The sequence below is a fragment of the Dermochelys coriacea genome, chromosome 1, assembly GCF_009764565.3.
Source record: "Dermochelys coriacea isolate rDerCor1 chromosome 1, rDerCor1.pri.v4, whole genome shotgun sequence".
NCBI lineage: Eukaryota > Metazoa > Chordata > Testudines > Dermochelyidae > Dermochelys > Dermochelys coriacea.
In genome coordinates, this window is record NC_050068.2 from 5,940,021 (window position 1) to 5,961,497 (window position 21,477).

At 51.0% G+C, this 21,477-nt stretch overlaps 2 protein-coding genes across 7 annotated transcripts in view; one reads left to right on the top strand and one right to left on the bottom strand.

The window, feature by feature from the left end:
* PGAP2 (post-GPI attachment to proteins 2) overlaps window positions 1-12,351 on the bottom strand; it is a 34,286-nt gene extending 21,935 nt beyond the window's left edge. For 3 of the 4 annotated variants that reach the window (XM_038387804.2, XM_038387801.2, XM_043503980.1), the window contains exons 1-3: window positions 12,269-12,349; window positions 6,723-6,897; window positions 6,122-6,374 (exon numbers count right to left, since the gene is read on the bottom strand). In XM_038387804.2, coding sequence (XP_038243732.1) covers window positions 6,122-6,374; window positions 6,723-6,887 — 418 coding nt within the window. In that variant the 5' untranslated portion in view covers window positions 6,888-6,897; window positions 12,269-12,349. Of the gene's footprint in view, window positions 1-6,121; window positions 6,375-6,722; window positions 6,898-12,231 lie in introns of all 4 variants that reach the window. The other variant, XM_038387802.2, reaches the window with a different exon arrangement.
* A 3,846-nt stretch (window positions 12,352-16,197) lies between these two features.
* The window catches only part of NUP98 (nucleoporin 98 and 96 precursor), a 62,132-nt gene continuing 56,852 nt past the window's right edge, over window positions 16,198-21,477 (top strand). For 2 of the 3 annotated variants that reach the window (XM_038377710.2, XM_038377873.2), the window contains exon 1: window positions 16,221-16,377. The gene's annotated coding sequence lies outside the window, so the exon portion shown is untranslated. Of the gene's footprint in view, window positions 16,378-21,477 lie in introns of all 3 variants that reach the window. The other variant, XM_038377785.2, reaches the window with a different exon arrangement.

Here is a 21,477-nt window from a genome sequence, read left to right on the forward strand (position 1 = left end):
GCGAATTCATCGTGAAAAATAACCTTGGAGATCCCTTGCCAGAGACTGTCAAATGAAGCCCGTTTTCATTTCAGTGGAAACAAGGGAGCTGGTCAATGCTAAGGTCGTCAGCCCATAATAACGGGGCTGGGAGAACTGGTATGAACTTTACCCTGTACCCCAAACCTTGCTCACATATGCCAATATGCTCCCAGGACTTCCAGTCCAATACTCACAATGCACTCTGGGCAAGAAACAGAGGACGTAAGATCTGGGGGGAATGTCTGTTCCATGGGTTCTGCAGCGGATGGAGACTGACTGGGCCCTCGAAAGAATCTTTTAATGTGGTGGGCGAGCCTGTTCAGAAGGTTACTGGTGGCACGTTCAGACGCAGGGAGGCCTCAAGGAAGTAAATGCATCAATGCACTTTAGGGCACCAGAATCCATCTATGAGTCACTGAACTCTTTGGGGCATTCGCCAGTCCCAGTGCCTTGAGGACCAGACACTGATGCACTGGGTTGGTAAGCTGAGGAGGGTGTTCTAGGGAATAGCACAATTTACGTCAGGGTGGCTAGTCGGTTCTGTTCCTGCTTGCCCCAGGATAACCACGCATTAGTGAAGATCAGGGAGGGGAACATTCAGACCCATTCTCACACCTTTATACCTTCTTTCTCAACCACTTTTCCCCAAACTTGGCAAATCCCCTGCTCCCCATTTCAGGAACTTGCCAGCTTTGAAGGTCTAAATCTAAATAGCTTTCTTCCCAACCTTGGAAGAGGAGCACAGCGAACAGGGCTAGCGTGACAAGCCCTGTATCCAGAGACATAATGCATATCAAACCTGGCCTGGGGAGGGAGCCTGTAGGATTGAGAGGGGCGTTCAGTTTGCAGGGCCCATTCAGGCCTTGGCCCTCTGCAGAGACTTCCAGCAAGAGGGCCAATTAACGCCTCATTTTGGAGGTGTTTGTTGCCTGGGTTTTTGCCCACAAAGCACTGCACCGAGATCCAACCAACCCATTTTAGATAGGCCACCTAACAGCCATCAGGAGGTAAGGACTTTCCGTCACTGCCACCTGGGGCTAGATTCAGACTTATGACCTAAGGATGACATAAACAGGCTCATTGCAATATTTCAGCAGTTGGTTTGCAATTGTTACCCCTTATGCTGAACAATCTATCCCAACTCCTATTTAGCTCACACGCTCCGATTTCCTTCCCCAGACCTGGAAAAGAGCTCTGTGTAGCTCAAAAGCTTGCATCTTCCACCAACAGAACGTTAGAATGGCCACACTGGGTCAGACCAAAGGTCCATCTAGCCCAGTGTCCTGTCTTCTGACTGTGGCCAGTGCCAGGTTCCCCAGAGGGAATGAACAGAACAGGGAATCATCAAGTGAACCATCCCCTGTCACCCATTCCCAGCGTCTGGCAAACAGAGGTTAGGGACACCATCCCTGTTCATCCTGGATAACAGCCACTGATGGACCTATCCTCCATAAACAGATCTAATCCTTTTTTGAACCCTGTTATAGTCTTGGCCTTTACAGCATCCTCCAGCAAAGAGTTCCACAGGTAGACTGTGCATTGTGTGAAGCTGGTACAGTAAAATCTATTACCTCAACTACTCTGTATCTTTGGTATCCTGGGACTAACCTGGCTACAACACTTCAAACAAATTCATTGATGCGACTGATGGTGATTTCCTGCAATATCCTGGACAAATCGTAGAAAATTAAGTTTAAATATCTTAGGAGTTCACTGTATTAAAAATGGGCAAATATTTATGTCTTATTGTGAGATTATGTGTAATGTCTCTTGGGAGCAGACTCGACTAATGTAAACCCTGAGAAGTGCTATGAGCTTCAAAGGACTAATTGAAAATGATGTGAAGTTTGAAAGCTACGTGGGTTTCCCAGGAACTCTCCAGGTGGAGGAGTCTGCAAACGTACTCCCTCTGGTGCCGCAGGAACACAGCTGGGTGAGCTGAAGCAGCGTCTGGTCCATGAGGACACATCAAAGAGGGTATGAAGAAGTGACTCAGATTCTGGGTGGTGCCTGTTCTGAGCTAACAGCTGTAATGAACTTGTGAGCACAGAAAACCGTCTTGATGCTTTGAAGGACTGACCACCTGCCAGAGCCCTTGCTGGAGCTGGGGAGAGCTTATTAGCAAGCGTGTAGGTCAGGGGTGGGCAAACTATGGCTCGTGGGCTGGATCTGGCCCATCAGGGCTTTGGATCCGGCCCGCAGGATTGCCACCCCCATGGCGCCACAGGCACTGCGCCACTCCCGGAAGTGGCCAGCACCATGTCCCTGCAGTCCCTGGGGCAGGTGGGGCAGACAGCTCCGTGCGCTGCCCTTGCCTCCAGGCACTGCCCTGCGCAGCTCCCATTGGCCAGGAATGGGGACCACAGCCAAGGGGAACTTCAGGGGAGGTAACCACAGGCAGGGGCAGCGTGCAGAGCCCTCTGCCCTCCTCTCCCACAGGGGCCACAGGGATGTGGTGCCGCTAACACCCCGGAGCCACTCCAGTTAAGCAGTGCTGAGCCGGAGCCCATACCCTGCACCCCTCCTGAACCCTGCACCCCAACCTCCTACCACACCTCTCCACCTCCACCCCAACTCCCTGCCCTGAGCCCCCTGCTGCACCCTACACCCCTCCTGCACCCCAACCCCCTGCCCTGAGCCCCCTTGTACACCCCACACCCCTCCTCTGCCCCAACCCCTTGCCGTAAGCACCTTCCTGCACACCACACCCCCTCCCACATCCCGCACCCCAACCCCCTGTTCCAGTCCTACATTCATGGCCCTGCATGCAATTTCCCCATCCAGATGTGGCCATCGGGCCAAAAAGTTTGCCCACCCTGGTGCAGGTTTGTCGCTTGTTTTTAACGTTTTCTCTGTAGTGCCTCCACCTTAGGCATCAATGAACTTGCTTCCCAAGAGCTGTGCGGGAACTTCACTGTTCACAGCCTCTGAGGAGAAGGCAAAGCAAGCCTGCCGAGGCGGTCTGTCTCGCTGGGGTATTCACAGCTTAGGCAGGGACCTGTGCAGCCTGGAAATGCCTTGGTCAGGAGGGAGAAAGACGCAGGTCTCCACCCCAGAGAGGTGATGGCTGAGGAGCTGGAAGCCTGAGAGGGGATGCCCGCGCTGGATCACGGAGGGGGAAATACAGGTGAACCATGACAGCTGGCATTAAAAATGCCCAGTGCCTGAATAGACGCGTCTGGACCTGATTCAGTGAGGAGGTGAACAGGGGTTCCAGGCTAGTGCAGCAAGGGACAAGGTCCTGTAAATAGCACCAACCCAGCAACGAGTGGGTGAGCAGAACCAGAGTATCTGGCAAACTGGCAGAGGGCATGTGTAGGAAGACAAGCGACTAGCAGGAGGCTGCGAGACATTGAGAGCTTAAAAGGTGCTGCATCTCCCACCCTCCTGAGCTGTTTGTCCTGCACACCGACAGGGGCGGCATAGCAAGACGCTGTCTTTTCACACACCCACTCGACACCAAGCCAGGGCACAGGTTGCCCTGTTCTATCACCTGTACCTGCTGGGAAATCCTGGCCCCTTTGAAATCAATATGAAACAACCCATTGAGTTCAGTGGACTGGGGGTTGCCTCCCTGACGTGTAATCATCACCGGTTTCCTCCCCACTACACCGGATGTCTATGGCCAAGTGCCAACTGGCCACTGAGCCTTCCTGGCAATATCACCAGTCCCCAGCAAACTGAGGCCGGGACCTCATCACCACCAAGTCAAGGCACCAGAGACCCCGATCTGACTCCCAGCAGGACAGCTGCTCTCTGTTTCCCTGGCCCTGCTTGCTGCCTCATACCAGGGCTTCTACTTGGAAAGTTGCCTGTACAGAAATGGCACCTTCTTCCCACAAGCAATCAGTGAAACCCGCTTTCCGTCCTCCTGCTTCCACTGCCATCTGCAGGCAGCTATGCCACAGTCCGTCCCATTCCAGTCTGGGTCACGCACCACCACAACTACCTTCCAATAGCCGGCCACCTCCACCTATTTGACCCAGTTGAAAGCAATCGGCTGGTTTCACTGGTGGAACTCCACTGAAGTCACCAGGGATGAACTGGGCCCACCGGGTTATCACAGGTGTAACTGAGGCCTGAAATTGACTTGCAGAATCTTTATTACTGGGGCAAACATGCAAGTCAGAAAGAACTCAGCTTGTCTCTGAGATCCCAGGCTGACAGCTAGAAAAACTGACACAAACAAATGCTAGACACACAAAGGCCCATCATGCCATTCTTACAGGGTTGTCATTCAGCCTACAACTGCACTAGTCTGTCTCGACACCTGAAAATTAAACCACGCTAACTAAACCGAGTTACCCAACTGCACATATTTTTACCCAGTTGCAAACAGATGGGAGAAGCGCATCTCCTAGCCCACCATGCACAGATACCACCCCCCACACGCACACACACAAAATGACCTCACAGTTTGCTTCAACTTAAAATCAAGAACTTCACCTTCCATAAGAAAGGCCAAACTGGGTCAGACCAAAAATCCATCTAGCCCAGTATTCTATCTTTGGACAGTGGCCAATGCCAGGTGCCCCAGAGGGAATGAACAGAACAGGAAATCATCAAGTGATCCATCCCGTTGTCCATTCTCAGCTTCTGGCAAACAGAGGCTAGGGACACCATCCCTGCCCATCCTGGCTAATAGCCATTGATGAACTTATGCTCCATGAACTTATCTAGTTCTTTTTTGAACCCTGTTGTTGTCTTGGCCTTCACAGCATCCTCTGGCAAAGAGTTCTGCAGGTTGACTGTGTGTTGTGTGAAAAAATATTTCCTTTAGTTTGTTTTAAACCTGCTGCCTATTAATTTCATTTGGTGACCCCTAGTTCTTGTGGTATGAGGAGGAGTAAATAACACTTCCTGATTTACTTTCTCCACACCTGTCATGATTTTATAGACCTCTATCATATCCCCCCTTAGTCGTCTCTTTTCCAAGCTGAAAAGTCCAAGTCTTATTAATCACTCCTCATACAGAAGCTGTTGCATATGTCTAATCATTTTTGTTGCCCTTTTCTGAACCTTTTCCAAGTCCAATATATCTTTTTTGAGATGGGGCAACCACATCTGCACACAGTATTCAAGATGTGGGCGTACCATGGATTTATATAGAGGCAATATGATATTTTCTGCCTTATTATCTATCCCTTTCTTAATGATTCCCAACATTCTGTTAGTTTTTTTGACTGCTGCTGCACATGGAGTGGATGTTTTCAGAGAACTATCCACAATGACGCCAAGAGCTCTTTCTTGACTGGTAACCGCTAATTTAGACCCCATCATTTTATAAGTATAGTTGGGATTATGTTTTCCAACGTGCATTACTTTGCATTTATCAACACTGAATGTCATCTGCCATTTTGTTGCCCAGTCACCCAGTTTTGCGGGATCCTTTTGTAGCTCTTCACAGTCTGCCTGGGACGTAACTATCTTGAGTAGTTTTGTATCATCTGCAAATTTTGCCACCTCACAGTTTATGCCTTTTTCCAGATCATTTATGAATATGTGGAATAGGACGGGTCTTAGTACAGACCCAGGGGGGACACCACTATTTACCTCTCTCCATTCTGAAAACTAACCATTTATTCCTACCATTTGTTTCCTGCCTTTTAACCAGTTACCAATCCCTGAGAGCACCTTCCTTGAGACCAAACACAGGAAATTATCGGAGGTAAAGTTATAAGCAACTAAAGAAGCAGTTAGAAGGCAAGCCAGACTCAACCTGGACTGTAGTGTTTCTTATGGCAATGGGGCAAAGTGGCAGAGTGGGACACACAGCCTGAGTGCACAACTTTGAGCAAAGAAGTCCTAAATTCCAATTCCAGCTCTAACGCTGACCTCCTCTGTGATCTTGGCCATGTCACGTCCCTACCATGAGGATCAATTAGTTAACACTTGCTACATACAAGTCCCAAGTATTTTTATTAATACAGGGACCATGGATTTTAATGGAATGTGTGCATTTTTATTGATTTTTTCCTGAACCGATGATCCCAAAAATAAGCACTAAATAAGCACCCCCTGTAATTAAGTGACTCATGACTGTGCAGAACCCCAATGGTTATGACCCAGAGAATCAGCACAGCACACTGTAGAAACCTACCATAGTTTTCCGAGGAAGACACGTACGTCAGCAAAAGGAGAGCGAGGTTTTCGAGCACGTTGAGGGTGAAGTTGATGCGGCACAGCCGTGGGTAGCGAGGGTGCATGCAGCGACAGCTGTGGTACTGGTTCCGGTACGCTATGGCCACCAAGAAGCGGGGTGCCGAGTGGAGGCCAATGCAGAAACGCCACACGTAGCGCTGAGGGGTCTCGCTGCCAATCGCGGCACTGATGGAGGGGAGGTAATTGGGGACCTGGGAGAAAAAGGAGAGTTTGTTGAAGAGGCATTGGGATTTTGTATGAGAATTGGTCAATTTACAGCTCTCTAAGATGTTGGAGTGCTTAACAAGGGCAAGTTCTATCCCTAGCTCCCACATCAGGAAATTGAGGCACAGAGAAAGAAAGTAACTTGCTCAGGTTCACACAGCACCTATTGAGGTCCGGGGAAGCCAGGAATAAAACACAGGACTCCTGATGCCCAGGTCTCCTACTCTACTCACTAGACAACACTGCCATTCTTTCAGAAATCACTTCTTTAACAGATTTTGCTCTCAGGGTCTAGTGGGTCCCTTTAAGTTCTCTACCAAGCTGAAGGAACGTACACCACAGTGAGTAGCTGTCGTTTCCTGGAAGTGGAACAACACAGACCAGATCACGCAGAAAAGGAATCCAAACAGCGGGCAACACACGGTCCCGACAGCCAGGGTGGTAAAGCGGAGCCGGAAGACGATCCCATCTCGATCCAGAGGTAATGGCATCTGAAACATGTTGCTGGACCTGAAAGCAAGAAGCAACTATTTGAAGAATGTCCTTTCTACTACTGCAACAATCATCTCCAAGAGCACTTTAGAGGGTAAAATGCATACAACTGTAATAGGCTGTTAGCCAATACAGATAAGTTATGTACTGTGACACTGAGCCAGAAAGGGTTAAGCAACCAGCAGGCTAAAGTGACCCAGATCAACTTTTAAGAATATATTAGAGAAGTACTGAAATGGTAAACAGGACCATTTCTTGTAGATAATTATCAAAGCCACATAAGTGGACTAAATCCTTTGAAAAGCAAACTGATATTGTCAGAGAATTAGAAGTAAGTACTAACCGTCTTTGTCAGAGTTAAACTGTTAGGAGTTTAACAGTGTGATCTAATTAGCATGTAGGCGCTAAACATCAGTTCCTGTCTGCAACATTTTGTTATTATATTCTATTGATACAGAGAGCAAAAGGGAATATTAGCAATTAGATGAAACATGTGGTGTAATATGGTCTTTATTTCTCTTTGAAGTTTGTAGCAAACTACCTGTGAACCTTTGAACGGTCAATTGCATTATGCTAATCAATGCAACTAATTACCTGTGTATACATAGCAAATAGGAATTGACTTCAAAGTAACCATGTGTATTATCTATTCTTCATCCAAGGAAGGTCCGCTGTATTATCTGCTGTCAAGAGGCTATCGTAACCTGCCAGAGATCTATAAAAGAACTCTAGGATCCTGTCGTCTCACATCTACTTAAACTTTGTCAGGGGAAGTTCAAGCTGCAAGATTAGGTCTTCAGGTACCCTGGACTGTCCCTGCAAATTCTTATGGAAGGATTTGAACCAATTCTATACACGGACTGCCTATTGGTCTATAGGCTATGGTATTAATTCTGGAAGAACTTTCTACACAGGCAGCTCACCATCTCTACTATGAAACTGACTTAAGAATTATACTCATATCTGTTTCAGAGCAGCAGCCGTGTTAGTCTGTATCCACAAAAAGAAAAGGAGCATTTGTGGCACCTTAGAGACTAACAAATTTATTTGAGCATAAGCTTTCGTGAGTTACATCTCACTTCATCGGATGCATTCAGTGGAAAATACAGTGGGGAGATTTATATACCCAGAGAACATGAAACAATGGGTGTTACCATACACACTGTAACGAGAGTGATCAGGTAAGGCGAGCTATTACCAGCAGGAGAGCGAGGGGGGAAAAAACCTTTTGTAGTGATAATCAAGGTCGGCCATTTCCAGCAGTTGACAAGAACGTCTGAGAAACAGTGGGGGGTGGGAAATAAACATGGGGAAATAGTTTTACGTTGTGTAATGACCCATCCACTCCCAGTCTTTATTCAAGCCTAAGTTAACAATGTCCAGTTTGCAAATTCATTCCAATTCAGCAGTCTCTTGTTGGAGTCTGTTTTTGAAGTTTTTTTGTTGAAGAATTGCCACTTTTAGGTCTGTAATCGAGTGACCAAAGAGACTGAAGTGTTCTCCGACTGGTTTTTGAATGTTATAATTCTTGACGTCTGATTTCTGTCCATTTATTCTTTTATGTAGAGACTGTCCAGTTTGGACAATGTACATGGCAGAGGGGCATTGCTGGCACATGATGGCATATATCATATTGGTAGATGTGCAGGTGAACGAGCCTCTGATAGTGTGGCTGATGTGATTAGGCCCTATGATGGTGTCCCCTAAATAGATAGATGGACACAGTTGGCAACAGGCTTTGTTGCAAGGATAGGTTCCTGGGTTAGTGGTTCTGTGGAGTGGTGTGTGGTTGCTGGTGAGTATTTGCTTCAGGTTGGGGGCTGTCTGTAAGCAAGGACTGGCCTGTCTCCCAAGATCTGTGAGAATGATGGGTCGTCCTTCAGGATAGGTTGTAGATCCTTGATGATGCGTTGGAGAGGTTTTAGTTGGTGGCTGAAGGTGACGGCTAGTGTTGTTCTGTTATTTTCTTTGTTGGGCCTGTCCTGTACTAGGTAACTTCTGGGTACTCTTCTGGCTCCGTCAATCTCTTTCTTCACTTCAGCAGATGGGTATTGTAGTTGTAAGAACGCTTGATAGAGATCTTGTAGGTGTTTTTCTCTGTCTGGGGGTTGGAGCCAATGCGGTTGTATCGTAGAGCTTGGCTGTAGACAATGGATCGTGTGGTGTGATCTGGGTGAAAGCTAGAGGCATGTAGGTAGGCATAGCGGTCAGTAGGTTTCTGGTATAGGGTGGTGTTTTTGTGGCCATTGCTTATTAGCATCGTAGTGTTCAGGAAGTGGATCTCTTGTGTGGACTGGTCCAGGCTGAGGTTGATGGTGGGATGGAAATTGTTGAAATCATGGTGGAATTCCTCAAGGGCTGCTTTTCCAATAGGTCCAGATGATGATGTCATCAATGTAGCGCAAGTAGAGTAGGGACATTAGGGGACGAGAGCTGAGGAAGCGTTGTTCTAAGTCAGCCATAAAAATGTTGGCATACTCATATCTGTATGCATAATGATCTTTAATCGCAATAACTCCTTCTTTTCCTTTTTAATAAACCTTAGTTTAGTTAATCAGAATTGGCTGGAAGCATGTATTTGGGTAAGATCTGAAATATTCACTGATCCGCTGGGTAATGTGTCTAATCTCTTGGGATTGGTAGAACTTTATATATGGTGAAAAAGATTTTAAGTAATCCTCACCACATTTGACTTGGCTGTCCGGGTGGGAGCCCAGGGCTGAATTACTTAAGGGAAACTGTATTTTTGGGCTTCTTGGTAACCAGTAAGGTAATATAGAAACTGTTTTGTTACTGACTGGGTAAATCTAATTATTTAGGAAGGACCACCACTTTTGGGGAATGCCTACCCCATTCTTTGCAGTTGCCTGATGAAGCACGCGCAGTGAGGCCTCTCCAGGCATTATGGTCACATATACACACACTCCCCCCACCCCATATTAATAGGTATTACATGTGTGGTATTAATTGAATATGTATGTGTTGGGTAATCATGCTAAATTGTACTATGCTTATTCTTGCTCACACATGCTAAGGCATATATCTCACAATGCCCCAGGACAAATATAGCATGGCACTGGGCTTCGACAAATACAAAAACTGCCAAAAGCTAGATGTACAAGTGCTATGAACCAAATCAGCAACGTGATGGAAGGAAAGAACGTAAGAAGTGTGTGAATGCTTTGCATAGGTGTATCTTCATGCCTTTTTATGTTTGGAATTTAATATTCAAAACCAAAGATGGGAAAGTAGAGAGAGGCACCAAAGATGAAGCTGACTAATTAAACTTCAAGTGACGTAAACAGTGCTGTGACTTGTAAACAGCCATGCTATCAAAGATGGCTAGTTTAAGGAGGCATTTCGGAAGCACACCGTCTGTATAAGTCGAACTGAACATGCTGTCAGAATTTGCTTCCTGGGAAGTACTGGTGTGGTATTAACTCTTTCTTTCCTATACTGTACTGCTTTGGTCTTTAGACAATGACTCTAGTTGAGCTTGGTTATTTGCTCTCTCAAACAGTCTCAGTGTTGAATCGCAAGTAGAGTCAATTAGCTGGCTATACCGTTAGTCAATAAGGTATAAGTGATGGCTACAACCGACGTATTCTGGTAGCTCAAATCAGCTCAGACTGGGCAGGTGGGCAAAGTCACAAAGGGTCAGTGCCAGAGCCTTTCACCCTGAAAGCCTGCGTTCGAACCCTGCATATACCCAGGGCTGGTTCTTAAATACAAACAATATGAACAATTGCTTGGATCTCCATACTCACACTCAGCTACTCATTGTTTAAGGCTCCCCTATGGCAGCAGAGCGTCCCTTTCCTACTCAGGCAGGGAGGCCAGAGGTGACACAGTCATCCTGGCCTGTAACCCAGAGACAGGCAACTGGTCCCTGCGCGCACAGACCGAAGCCACTGGGGTGGTCACCTCCTTTGTCAGCCCCTTCTGGTAAAAGACCAGGGTAGTCTGCATTTTAAGCAAACATCCCCAGTTACTGGGAGAGAAGGAAGGAAGGACACACATGAACACTCCTCTGTGGAAGCGCCTTCCTCTGAGCTCCTGGGGTGGCCGCCAGAGCTGGGAGAGACACAGTCTTTGCCTGGGCCTTGGGCAAGTATGCCCCAAAACTCAGAGCGAAATTCAGCCACACACCCGCCGAGTTCGATCACGGTCACAACCATGCCCCCACCAAGCACATTTGGGGAGGAAGGTGGAGTCCCCAAGCCCTCAGCCTGCGCTCTCCTAAAAGCTGCTGCCCAAGTTCTCCCACCTCAGCCAGCGTGGGGGGTGGCAAAACAGAAACCCCAGTGACTCTCCTTTGAAGACACCGGCTCCCCCCTCTAACCCTATTCCTGCCCCAACCCCCTCCCCACTGCCTGCCCCAGCTTCTACCCCCAACCCCTCCCCCATATCCTGTCCTCCCACATGCCTGTCTTCCAACCCCTCCCCCGGCTCCTGCCCATCCCACCCCCACGCCTGCCTCATAACCCGTCCCCTGGCTCCTGCCCCCCTCCACACCTACCCCCACAACCCCTCCCCACTGTCTGCCCCAGCTCCTGCCCCCAACCTCTTCCCCAGCTCCCCCGCCACACCCCAACTCTTATCCCCCAACCCTTCCCCTGGCTCCTGCCCCTCAACACCCCTCAGCTCCTGCCCCCCCACCTGCCCCACAACCCCTCCCCTGGCTCCTGCCCCCCCACGCCTGCCCCACAACCCCTCCCCACTGCCTGCCCCAGCTCCTGCCCCCAACCCCTTCCCCAGCTCCCCCGCCACACCCCAACTCTTATCCCCCAACCCTTCCCCTGGCTCCTGCCCCTCAACACCCCTCAGCTCCTGCCCCCCCACAACCCCTCCCCTGGCTCCTGCCCCACAACCCCTCCCCACTGCCTGCCCCAGCTCCTGCCCCCAACCCCTTCCCCAGCTCCCCTGCCACACCCCAACTCTTATCCCCCAACCCTTCCCCTGGCTCCTGCCCCTCAATACCCCCCAGATCCTGCCCTCCCACAACCCCTCCCCTGGCTCCTGCCCCCCCACGCCTGCCCCACAACCCCTCCCCTGGCTCCTGCCCCACAATCCCTCCCCACTGTCTGCCCCAGCTCCCCCGCCACACCCCAACTCTTATCCCCCAATACCCCCCAGATCCTGCCCCCCCGCCTGCCCCACAACCCCTCCCCCGGCTCCTGCCCCCCCGGGGGCTCCCCTCCTTCCCCCGTGCCCAAGGGTGCAGCGGCCTCCCGCAGGCTGAGACCCGGCGGGTCCAGCTCACGCAGAGCCCGGGCCCGGCCCCTCGGCCGCCGCCGCCGCCGCGGCTCCCGCCCCGGTCCCCCCGATGGCCCGGGCGGCGCGGCCTCGTACCCCGGCCCGCCGCGGGCTGCGCCGAGCCTCCGCTCACCCGCTTCCCCTTCGGTCCTGCTCCGGCCGGCTGCGGGACCGCCCCGCGCTCCGCCTCCCGGGCCGCCCGCTCCGCCCGGCGCCTGCTCCCTGCCCGCCTGCCTCCGCCCCGGCCCCGGCCCCGGCCCCCCCCGAGCCTGCCCCCGCCCGCCCCGGCCCCACGGTGCCCCCGAGCCTGCCCCCGCCCGCCCCGGCCCCACGGTGCCCCCGAGCCTGCCCCCGCCCGCCCCGGCCCCACGGTGCCCCCGCACCTGCCCCACGGTGCCCCTGCCCCACAGTGCCCCCGCCCCTGCCCCCCCGTGCCTGCCCCCGGCCCTGCCCCACGGTGCCCCCAAGCCTGCCCCACGGTGCCCCTGCGCTTGCCCCCGCCTGCCCCTGCCCCATGGTGCCCCCGAGCCTGCCCCTGCCTCACGGTGCCCCCGAGCCTGCCCCACGATGCCCCTGCGCCTGCCCCCGCCCGCCCCTGCCCCACGGTGCCCCTACCCGCCCCTGCCTCACGGTGCCCCTGCGCCTGCCCCCGCCCGCCCCTGCCCCACGGTGCCCCTACCCGCCCCGCCTCATGGTGCCCCCGAGCCTGCCCCACGATGCCCCTGCGCCTGCCCCCGCCCGTCCCTGCCCCACGGTGCCCCCGAGCCTGCCCCACGGTGCCCCTACCCGCCCCTGCATCATGGTGCCCCCGAGCCTGCCCCATGGTGCCCCTGCGCCTGCCCCCGCCCCTGCCCCACGGTGGCCTGCCCTACTGCCCCTACACCCGCAGCCCTGAGCCTGCCTCCCACTGCCTCTGCCCGCCCTTGCCCCTAGGCCTGCCCCTGAGTCTGCCCCACGGTGCCCTGCCCTACTGCCCCTACACCTGCAGCCCTGGGCCTGCCCCCGCAGCCCCTGCCCTCCTGTCCACGCTTCCCCTGCCCGCTTGCCCCACACTGCCCCTGGCCCCCACAGCCCCGGGCCTAACCCACGCCACCCCTGCATGCTGCCTCTGCTGCCCCTGCCTTCCTGCCCTTGCGCCCACAGCCCTGGGCCTGGCCCATGCTGCCCCTGCCCACTCTGCCCCTGAGCCTGCCCCACGCTGCCCCTGCAGCCCTGGGCTGGCCTGCCCCATGGCGCTGCAAGCCACAGCGGCCCTGCGGGTAGCTGTGGCCCTTGAGGGCAGAGTCATGGGGTGGGGGACAGGAATGTCCCCTCCTGCTTGGGTCCGGGCCTGGCAGGAAGCACTGTGGACTGGGAGCCCTTCTGACGACATTGTGGCTTCTTTTCACGAGCAAAGAATTCTGCCTCCATTGCTCTTCCCTCCCTCGTCTATTCCCCCCTTCCACCACCTTGGGCTTTTCCTTTGTAGGGGCCTGCCAAATTCATGTCTTTGAAAAACACGTCATGGACTGTGAAATCCGGTCTTTTGCGTGCTTTTACCCTATGCTGTACAGATTTCACAAGGAAGACCAGCATTTCTCAAATTGGGGGTCCTGAGCCAAAAGGAAGTTGCAGGGGTCGCAAGGTTATTTTAGGGCAGTTATTGCCACAGTCACTTCTGTGCTGCCTTCAGAGCTGGGCAGGTGGATAGTGTCGGCTGTTGGACGGGCACCAGCTCTGAAGGCAGTGCCCTGCCAGCAGCAGTGCAGAAGTAAGGGTGGCAATATCATACCATGCCACCCTTACTTCTGCACTGCTGCTGGTGGTGGCTCTGCTTTCAGAGCTGGGATCCCGGCCAGCAGCTGCCACTCTCCAGCTGCCCAGCTCTGAAGGCAGTGCTGCCACCAGCAGCAGTGTAGAAGTAAGGGTAGCAGAACCGCAGCCCATAAGAACATAATAGTGGCCATACTGGGTCAGATCAAAGGTCCATCTAGCCCAGTATCCTGTCTTCCGACAATGGTCAATGCTAGGTTCTCCCAGAGGGAATGAACAGAACAGGTAATCATCGAGTGATCCATCCCCTGTCACCCATTCCCAGCTTCAGCAGGCCAGCGGAGGAGCCAGGAATTGAACCCGGGAATTAAACTGCTTACAGATACTCTGACTTTAGTTTCAGAGTAGCAGCCGTGTTAGTCTGTATCTGCAAAAAGAAAAGGAGGACTTGTGGCACCTTAGAGACTAACAAATTTATTTGAGCATAAACACGAAAGCTTATGCTCAAATAAATTTCAGAGTAGCAGCCGTGTTAGTCTGTATTCGCAAAAAGAAAAGGAGGACTTGTGGCACCTTAGAGACTAACAAATTTATTAGAGCATAAGCTTTCGTGAGCTACAGCTCACTTCATCGGATGCATCCGATGAAGTGAGCTGTAGCTCACGAAAGCTTATGCTCTAATAAATTTGTTAGTCTCTAAGGTGCCACAAGTACTGCTTTTCAAATAAATTTGTTACTCTCTGACTTTAGTGACATTTCCAGCCTGGTAGACACACACTGAATTCTTGTATCGGGGGTAGCCATGTTAGTCTGTATCCACAAAAACAACAAGGGGTCCGGTGGCACCTTAAAGACTAACAGGTTTATTTGGGCATAAGCTTTCCTGGGTAAAAAACCTGAAGAAGTGGGTTTTTAGGCAGGAAAGATTATGCCCAACTGAATTCTTGGTGTCCCCTCCAAACTCTTTCCTCTTGCAACCTGTGATCCTCCCTCCGAGTTCCGTGCAAGTAATAGTTCAAACAGAAGACTGGGTATTGGGGCTGGTGCCTGTTCCCAGGCTGTATCACTGGCTCACTATGTGACAGCTTGAGCAGGCAACTTCTCTGCTCCATGTCTCAGTTCTCCATTTAAGAAATAAGCTTAGTCATATCAGAGAAAGCAGTGTAAAATAGAGAGAGAAAAAAGCTGTAAACTGCTTCATCTAACCTTCATCTGGTATATTATATTTATACTGCCAATCACATTTTTCTAATCTAGAAGGCCAGTCTAGTCTGATTTCAATGGGATCACTCCTGTTAAAGTTAAATGGCATAAAAACTTGCAGGATGGGGTTCTTTAGATTCTCAGCTCCTCGGAACGGGGGCCCCATCTACTTTTCGTAGTGCACCGAGCAGACTGATGGTGCTTGCGAAACGACACGAGTGTTGTAGCCCTGTCGTTCCCAGGATATTAGAGAGACAAGGTGAGACCAATTTAGTGGGATAAAGATATTCTCTTGTCTACCATGTCTCTCTGAGGCGATAACAACAGACTTTCCTCACAGGAGGCTTGAACATGCATGTGGAACCGGCCAGGCTGCAGAGGTGCGGTAGGAGAGCCCCGAGGGTGCTAGTCGGCTGAAGCTTGTTTTCGGCAAAGCGGGGCATCGGGCAGATCAGGCGCTGGCGGGGGACGCAGGGTAGGGTGACCAGGTGTCCCGATTTTATAGGGACAGTCCCGATTTTGGGGGCTTTTTCTGATATAGGCTCCTATGACCCGCCACCCCGTCCCAGTTTTTCACACTTGCTGTCTGGGCCCCCGAAGGCAGCGCGGCCCAGGGCGAGGGCAGCGGGCTGCTGAGGTGTGGGGCTGCCTGTGCTGTGGGGTTGGCTGGGCAGGGGGTGCTCACTGTGGGGCAGGGTGAAGGCCAGGCCAGGGCCCTGGGTTTACTCTGGGGCATCGAGGGGGAGCTGCTGGCTGCGTTACTCTAGGGGTCACCCACGTGGCCCAGGAGACCCTCCCTTCCCCGCGGAGGCAGGCAGCCTCCGCCCCAGACCCGCCCATGCTGTTGCCATGGGAACGCGGGGATGCCCTCTGATTGGTGGAAGGAGGGTTAAGCCCCACCCTTCTCCCCGCCCTGTCGAGGTGACTCAGGGACCCGGATGTAGAGAAACCCCAGCAGCCGCTGGAGGAGGACGGATTCCGGTGCTTCATCTCGCAGCAACCGCTCTAGCGTTGACCAATGAGAACTCGGGTCGCTCATGACGTTCCAAACACCCTCCCGCCAATCAGCAGGAGGAGCCTGCCCGGGGGCGGGACCTGCCTCGCTTTCAAACGGCGGCCGCCAATAGGCTGACGGATCGGGGGCGAGGCGGGCCCATGGGGGGGGCGTGCGCGCGCGCGCGAGCGGAGTGTGACGCAGTTTCCCCCCCCTGTGAGGCGGCGGCGGCGGCGGGCGTCGTGGCGGTGCCGCTCGGTCGAGTCGCTCCCTCAGCGGGGCCCGAGTTCCCGGTAAGGGGCGGGGCGGGCTCCGGGGCCGCGGAGAGGCTGGAGCGGAGCCCCCGGCGCCCTTCTCCCGCCTGCGGCTCGGACCAGGCCGCCGCGCCCCTGACTCGCCGGCCGAGCGCGGCCCTCGGGCCTCTTCCTCCTGCCCGCGGGAGCGGCGGCCTCTGCCCGGGGCTGGTCTCCCGGGCGGGGGGTTCCGAAGGCCTGCCGGGGACTTCGGCGCGTGGGGCGGTTCTCCCCACAGGGGCGGCCTAGGCAGCTCCGTCTCCAACGGGGGGAGGGGGGATGGCTGCCCCTGAGGGTGGGAGCGAGCGAGCCGGGGCGGGTCGTGACCCTCCAGCGGCAGGGCAGAGCAGTGCGGCGGGGTGTCTTCCCCCAGAACGGGGTGTTCTGCAGAAGGGGCCGGGGGGGTGGGTGGGCTGTGTCGCCCGAGTAGGGGGGTAGCATTGGGGTGTCTCCTCCGAGCGGAGGGGGGGGTGTATAGCTGGGGGGGGGGCGGGATGTCTCCTCAGAAGGCATCTGTGTATTGTGCTGTGGTTATTGCTAGTCTTCTACCACCTAACCTGTGTGGTAACGGGAGGGTAGCAATAGGGCTCATCTCTGAACTTGTTGCTGGTCCGTCGTCCCCTCCCCCCCATCAATAATGGTGTTTTAGCGAATATTAAGATTTGTTGGGGGGGGTGTTTGGTTCTGGTGGGGGGGACTGGTCTCGTATTTCAGATGCTACAATGATTATGGCTGTTCTAGAGATGAGAGGTTTCAGAGTAGCAGCCTTGTTAGTCTCTATTTGCAAAAAGAAAAGGAGGACTTGTGGCACCCTAGACTAATTGATTTGAGTATCAGCTTGTAGCTCACTTCATCGCATGCATGCAGTGGAAAATATAGTAGGGAGGTTTTATATACACAGAGAACATGAAACTATGGTTGTTACCATACACACTGTATGTAACAAGAGTGATCAGGTTAGGTGAGCTATTACCAGCTGGAGAGGGGAAAAAAACCTTTTGTAGTGATGATCAAGGTGGGCCATTTTCAGCAGTTGACAAGAACATGCGAGGAACAGTGGGTGGGGGGGGAAGAAACGACACCATCTGCTCAAGAAACTCCCTGGGAAGAAGAAAAAGCACAAGAGCAAATCCGCAGACACGTACCCCTAGATCACTGAGCAGGGGTATTCTGTCTGCTACCCAAGATCCTTTAAACCTGGAAATCCTGGAAGCCCCATCATCTCAGGCATTGGCACCCTGACAGCAGGATTGTCTGGCAGTGTAGACTCCCTCCTCAGGCCCTTCGTTACCAGCACTCCCAGCTATCTTCGAGACATCACTGACTTCCTGAGGAAACTACAATCCATCGGTGATCTTCCTGAAAACACCCTCCTGACCACTATGGATGTAGAAGCTTCAACTCCAACATTCCACACAAAGATGGACTACAAGCCGACAGGAACAGTATCCCCAGTAATGTCACGGCTAACCTGGTGGCTGAACTTTTGTGACTTTGCCCTCACCCATAACTATTTCACATTTGGGGACAAGGTATAACTTCAGATCAGCGGCACTGCAATGGGTACCAACATGGCCCCACAGTATGCCAACATTTTTATGGCTGACTTAGAACAACGCTTCCTCAGCTTTCATCCCCTTATGCCCCTACTCTACTTGCGCTACGTGGATGACATCTTCATCATCTGGACCCATGGAAAAGAAGCCCTTGAGGAATTCCACCATGATCTCAACAATTTCCATCCCACCATCAACCTCGGCCTGGACCGGTCTACGCAAGAGATCCACTTCCTGGACACTATGGTGCTAATAAGCGATGGTCACATAAACACCATGCTATATCGGAAACCTACTGACCGCTATACTTACCTACATGCCTCAAGCTTTCATCCAGACCACACCACATGATCCATTGTCTACAGCCAAGCTCTACAGTACAACCGCATTTGCCCCAACCTCTCAGACAGAGACAAACACCTACAAGATCTCTATCAAGCGTTCTTACAACTACAATACCCACCTGCTGAAGTGAAGAAAGAGATTGACGGAGCCAGAAGTTACCTAGTATAGGACAGGCCCAACAAAGAAAATAACAGAACGACACTAGCCGTCGCCTTCAGCCCCCAACTAAAATCTCTCCATCACATCATCAAGGATCTACAACCTATCCTGAAGGACGACCCATCACTCTCTGATTTTGAGAGACAGGCCAGTCCTTGCATACAGACAGCCCCCAACCTGAAGCAAATACTCACCAGCAACCACACAACAGAACCACTAACCCAGGAACCTATCCTTGCAACACAGTCCGTTGCCAACTGTGTCCACATATCGATTCAGAGGACACCATCAATAGGCCTACTCAGAGCCACACTATCGGAGGCTCGTTCACCTGCGCATCTACCAATATGATATATACCATCATGTGCCAGCAATGCCCCTCTGCCATGTACATTGTCCGTACTGGACAGTCTCTACGTAAAAGAATAAATGGACACACATCAGACGTCAAGAATTGTAACATTCAAAAACCAGTCGGAGAACACTTCAATCTTTTTGGTCACTCGATTACAGACCTAAAAGTGGCAATTCTTCAACAACAAAAAAACTTCAAAAACAGACTTCAACGAGAGACTGCTGAGTTTGGAATTAATTTGCAAACTGGACATTGTTAACTTAGGCTTGAATAAAGACTGGGAGTGGATGGGTCATTACACAAAGTAAAACTATTTTCCCATGTTTACTTTTCACCCCTACTGTTCCTCAGACGTTCTTGTCAACTGCTGGAAATGGCCGACCTTGATTATCACTACAAAAGGTTTTTTCCCCCCTCGCTCTCCTGCTGGTAATAGCTCACCTTACCTGATCGCTCTCGTTACAGTGTGTATGGTAACACCCATTGTTTCATGTTCTCTGTGTATATAAAATCTCCCTACTATATTTTCCACTGCATGCATCCGATGAAGTGAGTTGTAGCTCACGAAAGCTTATGCTCAAATTTGTTAGTCTTTAAGGTGCCACAAGTACTCCTTTTCTTTTTCTAGAGATGACAGTAACTGTAATTACATGTAGCACAAGTAATGTGGGGGACTTCGGGTAGGGTCCCGGTAATCACTTAAGACTTGATTTGTTTGGTGCTGGACAAGGTACAAAAATAAAAATTTCTAATGCTTAGTAACTTGCCGCATAAAGCTACAGATGGGATGCAGTGGGAGATAAGAAAAAGTTGTACCCCTTCTCTAACATTAGCTACTCACTAGTTATAAATGGCACCAGTTTTTAAATTGGTAAGAATGGTTACCTGGATTGGGTGGCTTAATCTTGTGCATGTAAGAGAGGATTTAGTTCAGTTTAGGCACAAGATTGCTTTTACGGGAGGATGGGAGAGTCTGCCATCCCCAACTTATCCAGAAGGGAGCCTGGTTTAAAAATGAAAATTGAGGTTGGTTGTATGTTAAACCAGTTGTGGGTGGGGAGGGGAACTAGCAGGAGCTGAGAAGCCCTTAGATTAGATAAACTCTAGGGATATCAGTAGTAGAGGAAGCTGTTGTAATGGTATGTGAGTTAGGGGCAAGGGAGAATTGGAAAGACGAGTGTCAAGAGACTCAAATGTCAATGGTTTATTGTAGGAAAGAGAAGTTAGGTTATAGAAGTGGATGCAGCACTATTGATTGTCAATGTCTGGGTGGCAGGAACTAGGGTAAAACTATAAATCTCAGGTCAATGGAATTTAAGCATATTTTTATCACTATACATAGAAAATAATGTAGTGTGGGTGTACTACTAGCGTTTGGAGCTAGACCCTGATGGTTAAGTTGGAACAGAATAAAAAATCTGTTAATAGTGATTGACTTCAACTAAGTTCAGAGAAATTGGTTGACCATCACTTAGGAATGTGGTTGGAAGCTGCTTGGGTTTTTTTAAGCTATAAAAGCTGATTGGTACAGATTGTTCTGGAGCAAAGGAATGGCTGTTACTCACTTAGATCTTGGTTTGAGGTCCCTGTCTATGTAAGGAGAATTTTTTGATATACACCCCCCACTAACATCAATTCAGCTCCATCAACCTTTTTATTTTGTTAACACCCTAGTGTAGATAAGCTACTGACTGCTGCCACACTCAAGTACTTTGGTATCAAGCTACTCAGAGCAGGTCAGTTTGGGACCGTGCTTAAAACAGTGGTATGAGCCAGTGGGTTATCTTCCATACTGAGTTGCAGATGCAGGAGTTAGCCATATTAAGAAAATTTTCCTAGTGGAGACATGGCTTTAGTAACCCTGATTATCATTCTTGTGGGATCATACCAAGCAATACTACTGGCACACTAAGCTTCAGGAAGAGCTGTTTCAGGAAAGTGAGGAAGCTATAAGCTTAAAGGGAAAAGTTAAGAGGATAAAATTGAATTGCCATTTAGGCTGCTCAGGAGCAATGTAACCGAAGAAGGAACTTCAGAACTAGGAAGTAAAGGTGACATAGAAATTAGTATATACGGGAAGGTATAAAAGTTTGGCCTAAATGAAGAAATAATCCATGAAGTAAACTAAGCGAAACCAGAAAAAAGACACACTTATTCTGGAATCAGAGGTCCCCACATGGAGTTACTCTGGAATAGCTGTTACGGTTTAAATCAACATCCTGCCTTATTTTTGATAACTTTGAATAACAAGCCATAAGAAGCCTGTAGAACTCAGTGAATCATTCCTTGTCTACACAAGAGAAGTCTACTGTGCTAAGAACTTGTTTCCTATGCTTGTGTGGATGTGATTTGTTTTGATGTCCCAAATACCCTTTGGATTACACTTGCTTCCAGCAGAGCCTAATATCAGTTTAGTTTGAACTTTCAGTCTGCACCAGTTTTGGATAACTTTCCCACTATTCTCCTGAAGCGCACTGGTGGCTGTCTGAAATCTAGAATGCATTGGTTCTAGAAACTCTGGGTTAGGTTGCCAGAAAGCACTGCAGTTGAGAACGTTTAAAATGGGAGTAGTCGGAGTATGTAACAATTGCAATGCTTCTGAACATGAAGTCTGCATGGCTAGAGCGGATACACTGAACTACTTAAACTGGTACCATTATAGAATCAGAATAATAGAAACATAGG